The 13,319-nt window shown below is 46.6% G+C and overlaps 1 protein-coding gene across 2 annotated transcripts in view; it reads left to right on the top strand.

Moving 5' to 3' along the window:
- The window catches only part of LOC147099960 (membrane progestin receptor gamma-B-like), a 51,686-nt gene that overhangs the window by 7,896 nt on the left and 30,471 nt on the right, over window positions 1-13,319 (top strand). For both annotated transcript variants that reach the window (XM_085968494.1, XM_085968495.1), the window contains exons 2-3: window positions 3,416-3,645; window positions 11,381-11,508. In XM_085968494.1, the coding sequence (XP_085824620.1) occupies window positions 3,595-3,645; window positions 11,381-11,508 (179 nt within the window). In that variant the 5' untranslated portion in view covers window positions 3,416-3,594. The remainder of the gene's footprint in view (window positions 1-3,415; window positions 3,646-11,380; window positions 11,509-13,319) is intronic.

Genomic DNA, 13,319 nt, shown 5'->3' on the forward strand with positions numbered 1-13,319 from the left:
TGTGGGGTAAACTGTAAAGGTTAGTGGGCCCGTTCAATAGATGGCAGATTGGACAATCAGGCAATGAGGGTGGACACGCCTGAGTCACAGCCCAGACCAATTTTCCTGTTATTAATGTTAATGGAAATTAGGAGGGCTGAGAATTGGACAGGCTGATCTCCAGCCTGATTGGCTGACCTGCTCAGTGGGTAGCACTCTTGCATCTGAGTCAGAAGGTTGTGGGTTCCCCTTGATACCCTCATCTAACAAAAATCTATCGATCTCAGTCTTGACCCAGCATCCACAGCCATTTGGGGGGCGAGAGTTCCAGATTCCCGTTACCGTTTGTGTGAAGAACTGCTTCCTGATTACACTCCTGAATTTAATGTTAAGATTACAGACCCCCCACCCCCATGTTCTGCATTACCTCACCAGATAAAATAGTTTTAGGAATTTAGGAACCAGATTTAGGAACAGCTTCTTTCCCAGGGCTGTCATCCTACTGAACTCCACAAATAAACTCTAAAGCCTGCACATCTGCCAATGCACTTTATTATGGTTATAGTTATGTTAATATACTACAAGCCAAATGTATGTTGAATGTTTAAATGTCTTCATCCAAATGTACACTCTCAGGAGCTGCAAGCCTACATTTCGTTGTACTGCACTTGTGCACTAACAATGACAATAAAAGTTGATTTGATTTTGATTTTGATTTGATTTATCTACCCTATTGAATCCGGCAGGCTGACCTACTATTTTCAACACAGATCTTATTCGCTCCGCCATTGGCGGCCGTGCGTTCAGCCGCCTAGGTCCTGAACTCTGGAATGCTCTCCCTAAACCTCGCCGCCGCCACCTCTCTCCCTCTCTTTCCACCTTTAAAGACACTCCTTAAAACCGACCACTTTTAGTCACCGGTCCTGATATCTCCTTATGTGGCTCGGTGTCAAGTTTTGTTTGATAATCGCTCCTGTGAAGCGCCTTGGGACGTTTTACTACGTTAAAGGCGCTAGATAAATGCAAGTTGTTGTTGTTGATTAGATCACCGCTCAATCTTCTAGACTCAAGGGAATACAAGCCAAGTTTATGCAAACTGTCCTCATAATTTAACCCTTTTAGCCCTGGGACACCTGCTATAATGTGTCTCAAAGTGGGAAAGCCAGTGGCTGTTAATGTTTTAATCCCACCGCAACAAATAGGAGAAAGTAGTTTTTGCTCAAATAATCTTAATTTACGAGTTGGGTGGGTGACAATTTGGTGGTCTCGTATCTACAGGGATTCCCCCGTGTTCCAGCTTCGAATGGAAACAGGAAAGAGAGCTGATCATGTAACCTGCAGCGAGTTGCAAGTCAAAGAGAGGACATCAGTAAAGTACAGGATAAATGCTCATCCACAGGGAAAAGCAGGGCTGGGATCCAGGAGACTCCCTGCAAATCAGTCAGACCAAGCCAAAAGAAGATAAAAGTCTGGAAGCATTTTCTTTTAAAACATTTTACTGCTTCTGGGTGTGTTCGCATTTAGCGGGAAGAAATTTCTAGTCGGGAATTAAAAGCGAATATGGATAGAAATGTGGGAATTACAAGAAGTGTCTAATTATGGTGCTGGAGTATTTGGACTGAGCGAACTCCTCGCCCATCACAGATTTTCTCTCCCGGCTGCTCTCCTGAAGGCACTCACTCTTGGTGGGACATGGTTCCACTGATGTCGACAGCCCTCTTGGACCTTACCTAAGTGGCCATTCTTCATATGTGAGGCTGGACTGTGAATGTCGGCAGGGTATCCAACTGAAGACATCATCCCAACTGAAGACATCATCCCAACTGAGCCTGACGTCGGCCTCGCCTGATTGGCTGCACACATACGCTTTCCATAGTGCTCAGGAGCGGGAACCCTGGCGGATGCTCCCCCTCCCCCAGTCTAGGAAACAACTAAATTAGGGACATAGGGGGAAAAATTCCGTTGTTTGCGCCTCCCATTAGCGCCTTAAGAGGGGGCTAATGAGGCGCAAAGCAACTAGCGCCCGGGTCCGGCGATGTTTGTGCCGCTCGTGAAATTAACTAGACATTTTGCGGCGGCGCTAAACACTACCGCCATGATCTCCTGCGTCGGCAGATCGTGACGTCAGTCGAGTGCGCAACGCCCCGGACCGGATATTGAGTGGCGCCCCCTGCTTTACCGCCTGCCGCTAGCAACGACAGGTTGAGGGGAGCGTTTTGCAGTCGGGAAGGGACTGGGGGAGCGCTATTTAAGGCAGCCACTTCCTGCCTTTTTTTGTTGGTGACATTTTTGCACCACGCATTCTGAGAGAGAGAGAGAGAGAGACTTCTGGAGAGATTCAACGCTGTGTGAAGGAGTTTTGGGTACGGAGCAGCACTTTGCAGGTTCATTTTGATTTGCCCTTCCTTGCTTCGCCAGCGCTCTAAGGTAGCGCCTTCGCTCCTCGACCTTTGCGCCTTAAGACAGGTGTGAAGTGCCTGATTTAGCGCTCCAATCACCTCCAGGGGCGATAAAAGCCAAGTTTGCCGTCGGAGGCGATAATTAGCACCAGGCATTAAACTTTGCGCCGGGCCAATAATGGTGCCCCAAACGAGGCAATACTGTATTTTTTCCCCATAATCTTAAAATCAGGAAGCACTTTTTCACACAAAGGGTGGTAGAAATCGAGAACTCTTTCCCCCAAAAGACTGCGGATGCTGGGGGACAGTTGGAGTTTTCATGATCTTTTGTTAGGCAAGGGTATTAAGGGATATGGAGCAAAGGTGGACGAATGGAGTTGTGGTACAGATCAGCCATGCTCTAAGTGAATGGCGGAGCAGGCTCGAGGGGCTGAATGGCCTCCTCCTCTTCCTGATTGTAGCCCTGGCTTGGAACAGCACAGCTTGAGTTTGTATCACAAGAATCAGACAGCTCAGCACAGACTGGGAGTCAAATTTGGGACTGTCTAATCTGTATGTTTCAGTACTTCATCAGTGCTGCCCTCACCCACTAGGCCCATTGTGTGAACTGAAAGCAAAGGATTAAAGACATTGCTGGAACCAACTACAGTGCCAAGAACTGAATCACCACACTGTCCATTTGAGCTTCTGTTAGAATATGCACTGGTAACTTAATACATGACAGTTATAAATTGCGGGCAGACTGTAAAGTGTACTCTTTGTGTGGCTCCCAGTTATTATCTGGGAAACAGTCGAACTATTAATTTACATTCTCCAGTCGATCATTGATCCTATTATCTTGACATTACAAAGCAAGCTCTGTGGAAAAACTGAGATGAATACTGGAAGAGAGAGAGAAAGAAAAAAAAAATTGCCACGATGAATTGATATGGGAGTGGCTTTTTTTTAGTCAAAAGTTAAAGTGTCTCTGGTACTTGCTTATATCTGCGTTACTATGGCGATGACACATGTGCGTGCTTTTTCTTTTGCTTCCTTAGCACAGATGTGCTGCAGCCACCGCCGAGTGTGCAAGAGGAGACTGATGAGAAGGACGTGGATGCCGGGCTGCTGAGGTAGGGGAGGGGAGATCGCGGAGGGGCCGTTGCCGCCAACACACACTCGGCCTGTCTGAGCGGAAGCTGCTACATTGGGCAAAGAGGGCAAAGTAACTTCAGGAATGCTGAGCTTAAAGTTACCTCGTCTGCTCAGCATCAATCAAGTGCCCAAAGTAGGTGCCGTTTCTGTCTTCCCTTTGACCCCTCTCGTCGCTCCGTTTGTGTAACAGTTATCAATTCAGATTAAAGTTTTAAAATCAACGCGCTTCATGAAGTTTCTAGCCAGCTCTTAAAGTGGTAGCCAGTAACATTTTTATTTCAGCAGCGAAAGACTCCTGTTTTCTGTGACCTTAATTGCCAGTGTGTGACATGGATATAAACAAGGAGGCCTCCAGGCATTGCAGATGGCAGAGAATTGAATTCTTGTTTGACTGCCTTGGGGCTCCCCTCCCTCCCTCTCTCTCAGCCTCGAGTCACACCTCCTGGGGCCCACCTGAATTAGTAACAGCAGCACTCGTGGGCCTGCGTCACTGGGCTGTGTGTTTTTTTTTTGGGGGGGTAGTGCTTTGCCTTGGCAGAAGCGAGCGGCCAACCCGCTAGAAAAACAAATTATTTTAGAACCATGAAGAAAAACGAGGCATGAAGTGCTGTTGTTTGTTCCCCTCACGTTGCTGGAAGAAATGATGCACCTTTCATTCCTCTGAGACCAGTGACTTTAAAAGTAGGGCAAAAAAAAAATACAGCACCTGAGCAAATGTCACCTTAAGGAAAACAATAACATCTTGAAGCCCATGTTATAGAATCCCACTTTAGCATCGTTGCAGGAGCTATCCCGATCGCTGAAGTAAAGCCCCCGCCATTGTGAGTAGGAAGGCCCCAAGTTCCATCCCCGGCACATGCTCTTATCTGATCTCAGTCAAGGCGGCCAGTAAGGTTGCTACAACTGATCCCAGCACTTGGGGAAAGGGGGAAGTCTTCCAGGGCTCCAGCTCCTCATCACTATCAAGGACTCATAAATATAAGATAGTCACCAATAAATCAAACAGGGAATTCAGGAGAAACTTCTTTACCCAGAGAGTGGTAAGAATGTGGAACTCGCTACCACAGGGAGTAGTTGAGGCGAATAACATAGATACATTTAAGGGGAAGCTAGATAAACACATGAGGGAGAAAGGAATAAAAGGATATGCTGATAGGGTCAGATGAAGAGGGGTGGGAGGAGGCTCATGTGGAGCATAAAGGCCGGCACAGACCAGTTGGGCCGAATGGCCTGTTTCTGGGCTGTAGCCTCGATGTAATTCTATGTAAGTGATCGGCGCTGGTAGTCCAACTACAACTGTGAATGTCGGCGGGACGCACGCAACATAAAGAACCAACAGCTCATCGCTGGCCCAACAGCAGAGGTCCCTTGGCTTCGGCCTCCCTCGCAGACAGTGGACGGCGCTCAACCCAATCCGTACAGGGCACGGACGATGCAGCCACCTGCTCCACGAGTGGAAGATGAGGGACGACCCGAAATGCGGCTGTGGCCACGAGTCCCAGACCGTGGAACATGTCACATCAACCTGCCCACTGAGATCTGTTGCAGGAGGCACCTCGTTTCTCCACTCGGCATCTCAGGAGGTCATCGAATGGAGAATCGAACTAGACATCCCATAATAAGCTTTTCCCACAATACGAAAGAAGTAGTAAGTGCCAGGCACTCGAACATACGAATTTGAAAAATATCCTCAGGTAATCTCATTTGAGGAGTTTTACTAGAATGGTACCAGGGATGAGGGACTTCAGTTATGTGGAGAGACTGGAGAAGTTGGGATTGTTCTCCTTGGAGCAGAGAAGTTAAAAGGAGATTTAATGGAGGTGTTCAACATTATGAAGGGTTTTGGTAGAGTAACGAAGGAGAAACTGTTTCCACTGGCAGGAGGGTCGGTAACCAGAGGACACAGAGTTAACTTAATTGGCAAAAGAACCAGAGGGGGAGATGAGGAAAATATATTTTACGCAGCAAGTTGTGATCTGGAATTCACTGCTTGACAGGGCGGTCGGTGAAAGCAGATTCAATAGTAACTCTTAAAAGGGAATTGGATAAATACACAAAGGGAAAACATTTGCAGGGCTTATGGGGAAAGAGTAGGGGGAGTGGGACTAATTGGATAGCTCTTTCAAAGGGCCGACACAGGCACGATGGGCCGAATGGCCCCCTTCTGCGCTGTATGATCCTATAGTTCCCCTCATGAATCTACCTCTACCAATTTGTGTGCTAGTTTTTCTGTTGTATCCAACGTTACCAATTCTAAAAATAGCACCAGTTTCACTGCCTAGGGGATTATTTTATTCATTACTCTCAATTCTGTATTGGCGAATGGTTCAAATGTTTCATTGTATTTTATCTGTGTAAAAGTGATATTTATTTAATGGTGCTAAAAATGACACATTCAATTTATGCTCCATATATTGTTTTAAACGTTACTGCAGAATGTAGCTGGGGGGAGCAGCTATACTGTTTTAGAACATAAGAAATAGGAGCAGGAGTCGGCCATTCGGCCCCTCATGGCTGATCTTTTACCTCAACTCCACTTTCCTGCACTATCCCCATATCCCTTGATTCCCTTAATATCCAAAAATCTATCGATCTCTGTCTTGAATATACTCAACGACTGAGCCTCCACAGCCCTCTGGGGTAGAGAATTCCAAAGATTCACCACCCTCTGAGTGAAGAAATTCCTCCTCAAATGGCCGACCCCTTATTCTGAGACTGTGACCCCTGGTTCTAGGCTCCACAGCCAGGGGAAACATCCTCCCTGCATCTACCCTGTTAAGTCCTGTAAGAATTTTGTATGTTTCAATGAGATCGCCTCATTTTTCTAAACTCTAGAGAATATAGGCCTAGTCTACTCAATCTCTCCTCATAGGACAATCCCCCCATCCCAGGAATCAGTCTGGTGAACCTTTGTTGCACTCCCTCTATGGTAAGTATATCCTTCCTTAGGTAAGGAGACCAAAACTGTACACAGCATTTTCTGTTGTTATTACAGTACTCCAGGTGTGGTCTCACCAGGGCCCTATATAATTGCAGTAAGACATTTTTACTCTTATACTCAAATCCTCTTGTAATAAAGACCAACATACCATTTGCTCTCTTAATTGCTTGTTGTACCTGCATGTTAACTTTCAGTGATTCAAGTACAAGGACACCCAGGTCCCTCTGAACACCAACATTTCCCAGTCTCTCACCATTTAAAAAAAATACTCTGCTTTTCTGTTTTACCTACCAAAGTAGATAACTTCACATTTCTTCAGATTATATTCCGTTTGCCATGTTCTTGCCCACTCACTTAGCCTGTCTATATCCCCCTGATGCCTCTTTGCATCCTCCTCACATCTTACATTCCCACCCAGCTTTGTATCATCAGCAAACTTGGATATATTACATTTGGTCCCCTCATCCAAATCATTGATGTAGATTGTGAATAGCTGAGGCCCAAACACTGATCCTTGCGATACCCCACTAGTTACAGCCTGCCAACCTGAAAATGACCCGTTTATTCCGACTCTCTGTTTTCTGACCATTAACCAATCCTCAATCCATGCTAGTATATAACAGGAAACTTTCTGGTATCCGGCACGGACAGGACCGACGTGTTGCCGGTTCATCAGCAATTCCGGATAACCGAACGCTATAGTTAAAACATACGGAGCTTCTGAGCTCCGTATCTAGCAACAAACCCTGTTGCTTAGCAACAGCTTCAAAACAATCAGCACAACTTGCAAGCGTCTCTGTAGCTTAGCAACAGCTTCAGTTAGACGCTTGCACAGCCAAATGAGTAAAAAAATGTAACTAAAAGTAAAAAAAGTTACCTGAACCGACTCCTGAATTTTGTCGGTTAACCGACATTTCCGGTTATTTAGTGGCCAGTTAATCGAAAGTTTCCTGTACCCCCAATCCAATGAGCTCTAATTTTGTTTAATAACCTCTTGTGTGGCATCTTATCAAATGCCTTCTGAAAATCCAAATACACCACATCCACTGGTTCCCCTTATCTATTCTGCTAGTTACAACCTCAAAAAACTCCAACAGATTTGTCAAACACGATTTCCCTTTCATAAATCCGTCTTGACTCTGCCCAATCCTATTATTATTTTCTAAGTGCCCTATTACCACGTCCTTAATAATAGGTTCTAGCATTTTCCCTACTGCTGATGTCAAGCTAACTGGTCTGTAGTTCCCTATTTTCTCTCTCCCTCCTTTCTTAAATAGTGGGGTTACATTTGCTACCTTCCAATCGGCAGGAACCGTTCTAGAATCAATGGAATTTTGGAAGATGACAACAATGCATCCACTATCTCTATGGCCACCTCTTTCAAAACCCTAGGATGTAGGCCATCAGGTCCAGGGGATTTATTGGCTTTCAGTCCCATTGATTTCTCCAGTACTATTTTTTTTACTAATACTAATTTCTTTCAGTTCCTCATTCTCGCTAGACCTTGGTTCTCCAGACAGATACAAAGGGCTGGATTTTGTCAGCCCTGGGGAGGCAGGTTTGGAGGTGGGACTGCCAGCAAAATGTCAGAATTCGGGGGCAGGTGCCCAACCCGCCCCAACCCGCCTCCATGCCATCTTGACAGGAGGCAGGTAGCCATCCCGCGCTGGGTCCCGTCTCCTTGGAGGCGGGAAGGGATTAAAGCCACTTAACTGCCTGTTAACAGGTAGTTAACAGACAGAAAATAGGATTTATCCCCATTTTGCCCAAACAAGTGCGGGCTTCCCGAAGGTTCTGAAACCCGCCAGGGTCACCGAGGCGAATAGTGGGTCTGTGGGGGTCGGAGGGGTGCAAAAGTGCGCTGTGAAGGTGAGTGATGGGTGCAAGTGTGGAGTGGTGAGTATCTGAGGTAAGTGGAAAGTGTTAGAAAAAATGTACTTACTTTTGTTTCTTCCTGCAGGCTTCAATTGGTGGGTATGCGGAGAGTCTCGCACCTCCGCGGCAGAGATGACAGAAGAAGAAAGAAGTTTGATGAGGTCGTGAATTCAAGACCTCATCAAACTACAGAGAATGTCAGTGTTTGACAGCTTCACAGAGCTGTCAAACGATGACAATTCATCTGTCAAAAGTTTTTGACAGATGAAACATCATACGTTGACGTTCTCTGTAACCGGCTTTCCCTTAATTGGCCTGCTAAGCCCGCTGGGCGGGCTTAACAAGATCAATCAAGAGAAAATAGCGTGGGTTGGCTAGAAGTTGATGGAGGCGGGACTGAAACATGACAAGTGGGAGTCCCGCCTCCAAAAGCTCCCCATTGGCAAAATCCAGCCCCTAGTATTTGTTTAATTTCTCTGCCATTTCCTTATTCCCCATTATAATTTCTCTTGTCTCAGCCTGTAAGGGACCCACATGTACTTTCGCTAATCTTTTCCTTTTTACATACCTTTTACAGTCTGTTTTTATGTCTCTCACTAGTTTACTCTCATATTCTATTTTCCCTTTCTTTATCAATTTCTTGGTCCTCCTTTCTTGAATTCTAAAATCCTCCCAATCCTCAGGCTTACTGCTCTTTTTGGCAACATTATAAGCTTCTTCCTTTGATTTAATACTACCTTTAACTTCTCTTGTTAGCCACAGTTGGACCACTTTTCCTGTGGGGTTTTTGTGCCATAAAGGAATGTATATTTGTTGTAAATTATGTATTAATTCTTTAAATGCTAGCCATTGCTTGTCTACCTTCCAATCCGATGGTCCCTCTTCAGTCCTGGTCTCCATGGGAAAGTGAAGAGAACAACCAGGTATTCCCGATTGGGAGCGAGGAAAAGTCAACTTAAAAAAAGTATTCCCAGGATTCTGGCAAGCCTGCATTTATTGCGAACATACGAATAATGACGGACAGGTAAAGACCCTTTGGTCCATCCAGCCTGCCCCACACAGTTGCGATACCTCGTGTATCACAATATACACTCTCCACCCCACCCGGAACCATGTGATCTCCTGGGAGAGGCAAAAAAAACAGATTAAAAAACCCAGGCCAAGTTGGGGAAATAAAATCTGGGAAATTCCTCTCCGGCCCATCTAGGTGATCAAAACTAGTCCGGGAGATCGCTCTGGCCCTGAATTGCCTGCAGTACCCACCCTTCTGTAAGAGGTGATCTCTGCCCCAGCCAGAAACAGGTCCAGCTCTCGCTTGAAGGAATTCAGCGAGTCCGCGTCCATCGCACGACACGGCGGCCTGTTTCAGAGGTCCACTATTCTCTGGGAAAAGAACCACCACCTGACCTCTAACCTAGATCTGGCCTTGTACAACTTAAATTTGTGACCCCCTATTGCCCATCCTAAACCTAGTTGCCCTGAGAGGGTGGCGAGCCGTCCGTGTAATGAGTGCTTGTACAGCTGAATGGCTTTTTGGGTCACTTCAGAGTCGGGTTGCCAACTCTGGTTGGACCTATTCCCGGAGGTTTCATCACATGACCTCCTCCCTCCAACGACCCCCAACTAAAGCCAGGCAAACATAGAAACATAGAAGATAGGAGCAGGAGTAGGCCATTCGGCCCCTTGAGCCTGCTCCGCCATTCAATGCGATCATGGCTGATCATCCAAATTCAGTACCCGGTCCCTGCTTTCTCCCCATACCCCTTGATCCCTTTAGCCTTAAGAAATATATCCAACTCCTTCTTGAATATATTTAATGAATTGGCCTCTACTGCCTTCTGTGGTAGAGAATTCCACAGGTTCACCACTCTCTGGGTGAAGAAATTCCTCCTCATTTCAGTCCTAAATGGCCTACCCCTTATCCTTAGACTGTGACCCCTGGTTCTGGACTCCCCGACCATCGGGAACATCCTTCCTGCATCTAGTCTGTCTAGTCCTGTTAGAATTTTATAAGTTTCAATGAGATCCCCTCTCATTCTTCTAAACTCCAGCGAGTACAAGCCCAATCGACCCAATCTCTCCTCATACGTCATTCCTGCCATCCCAGGTATCAGTCTGGTGAATCTTCGCTGCACTCCCTCCATGGCAAGAACATCCTTCCTCAGATAAGGCGACCAAAACTGCACACAATACTCAAGGTGTGGTCTCACCAAGGCCCTGTACAACTGCAGCTAGACATCCTTGCTCCTGTACTCGAATCCTCTCGCTATGAAGGCCAACATACCATTTGCCGCCTTAACCGCCTGCTGCACCTGCATGCTTACCTTCAGCGATTGGTGCACAAGGACACCCAGGTCTCGTTGCACTTCCCCTTCTCCCAATCTATTGCCATTCAGATAATAATCTGCCTTTTAATCACAACTCTTTAGTTGTGAAGGGGTAAAGCCTCAGGGCTGATACTCCATGCAGTGGTGTCGCAGCTTCCCCCAGATATTTAAGATGGTCAGTGTCTTTATCGGGAACACTTGGTTCCTGTGATCTCCTGGACTGGTGTCGATCGCCTGAGGGTGCCGGAGAGGAATTCTCCGGAGTACTTTTTCCCTTATTGGCCCTGGGTTTTTCTCTGGTTTTTTGCCTCTCCTAGGAGATTACATGTCTATAGTGAGGGGCGGGGGGGAAGTGTCTAGTCGCGATACTCCAGCCACCATGGTGTGTGGGGCAGGCTTGATATACCAGCTGGTCTTTTCCTGCCCATCAATTTTGTATGTTCGTATATAAATATAGGCCTTTCTTAAGTGGCAGCATCTTGTATGGTGCTGCTCTTAACATAATCTTATAGACAACTTGACCTAGAAGGTTGGACTATGTCATGAAATTCGCCGTCTCATCACGTTCACGAGTCTGTGTGACATCGGATCCAGGAACAAGAGATGATTTCTCTCCGCGGTCTGTCTAAACCCAGCTCCAGCAATTCTGCCACAAAAAGTTTCAGGCAGTTCAGTGAAAGGGTAAAAAGCCACTTAATATCTTGTGCTCTAATTACGTGCAACAGGTGTTCCATGAGCACAGCATCATCTTTGGATACCGCCACCCAAGAAGCACAGCAACCGATTGCTTATTCAGCCTTTTCCAGTTGACGAATGAGACCGTGAACATCTGGACCCACTTCCTGCCAACCTGGTGAGTGGCGACTGGACATGAAACTACAGCAACAACGAAAGAGCTGGGGCAGGATTTTCATTGGGCCCTGGAGGCGTGTGGGGGGTTAAAATCGCGAAATCGGGGGGCACGAACCCATCCCGCCCCCAACCCATCCCGCCCCCAACCCGCCTCCATGCCAGTTTCAAAGGAGGCAGGTACCCGACCCGCGCTGGGAGCCGCCTCCCCGAGGCGGGAAGGGGATTAGTGCCAATTAACTGCCTGTTAACAGGTAGTTAACAGGCAGTTTTTAGCCTAATCCCTATTTTTAATGTTGAAGTGTGGGATTCCCGACGGCTCCAAACCACGCCAAGTTAGCGAGGCGGGCCGTCAGGCTGAAGGGCTTGGAGGGTTCGAGATGTCCGGTGTTCAGGTGAGTGATGGGTGCATGAGTGCAGAGGTAAGTGTGTTTGGTGTGTGTAAAGTGTTTAAAGAAGTTTAATTACCTTTACAGCCTTCCTTCCTTCAGGTCTCGGGAGTCCCTCATCTCACCGGCACAGAAAGCAGAATGGCTGCCAGCTGCCAAAATCTGCAGCCTCTGCTTTCTGTTCTGGAGAGATCTCTAAATCAGCCTGAGAAGAAGGAATGAACTTGGTGTACAGATTGTCATGTTTGACAGCTTCAAAGAGCTGTGAAACGCTGATATTTCATCTGTCAAAAGCTCTTGACAGATGAAATATCAATCTGTGACATCACCTGTTGCCAGGTGGCCCTTAATTGGCCTGCTGAGCCCGCTGGGCAGGCTCAACAAGATCAATCAAGTGAAAATCGCGTGGGTTGGCCACAACTCGATGGAGGCGGGACTACAACCCCAAAAGTTGTAGTCCCGCCTCTTACACGCCTCCAGTATCAAAATCCAGCCCCTTGTATTTATAGAGCACTGTTCACATCCTTGGTGCGGTTACTGTTGTTTTGCAAGCAAATGCAGCAGCCAGTTTACGCACAGCAAGGTCCCACAAACGGCAATGAGTTGAGTGGCTAGTTAATCTGCTGTAGTGGTGTTGGTTAAGGGATGAATATTGGCATGGGCACCAGGGGACCTCTGTGGTCATTTTTTGAATAGACAAAACCTCAATTTCATCTGAAAGACATCAATGCAGCACTCCCTCAGTACTGTCTGAAGGGGCAGCCGAGATTATTCTGCTCACTTGAGGCTTGAATCCACAACCTTCTAAGTCATGGGCAAGAGTTTTACCACTGCACCAAATCGATACTGACAGTAATGCAGTAAGAAGCTCCATCTGACAGTAAATCACAGATATCACCCACCCTCTCCACGTCCCACAGATATCACCCACCCTCTCCACGTCCCACAGATATCACCCACCCTCTCCACATCCCACAGATATCACCCACCCTCTCCATTTATTTTATAAATAGAATGATACCCAGGAGTGATCACAAGATTTGATTTTACAATACAAACAGGGGTTTACAGTAGTTTATATTGAGAGTAATGTATACTCAGGAGAGATTATAAGGCCGTTACCCAAACACAGGCTAGCTTATTAAACGGTAGCTGGCAATGAATTGTTCCCATTTGAGATGCTGCTGGAATGTTTGTTCCTTTTATCTCCGTTTCACTTTACATTATTTGCCCATTTTTATGAGGGGGGCATTCCCTCCCTAAGCCTCATCGCCTCGCTTTCCTCCTTTTAAGATGCTCCTTAAAACCGTCCTCTTTGACCAAGCTTTTGGTCATCTGCCCTAATTTCTTATGTGGCTCGGTGTCAATTTTTTGTCTTATTACACTCCTGTGCAGCGCCTTGGGACGTTTTACTATGTTAAAGGCG

This window comes from Somniosus microcephalus, chromosome 27 (genome assembly GCF_052327205.1).
Source record: "Somniosus microcephalus isolate GS21.2 chromosome 27, FLI_Smic_1.0, whole genome shotgun sequence".
NCBI classification, from domain to species: domain Eukaryota; kingdom Metazoa; phylum Chordata; class Chondrichthyes; order Squaliformes; family Somniosidae; genus Somniosus; species Somniosus microcephalus.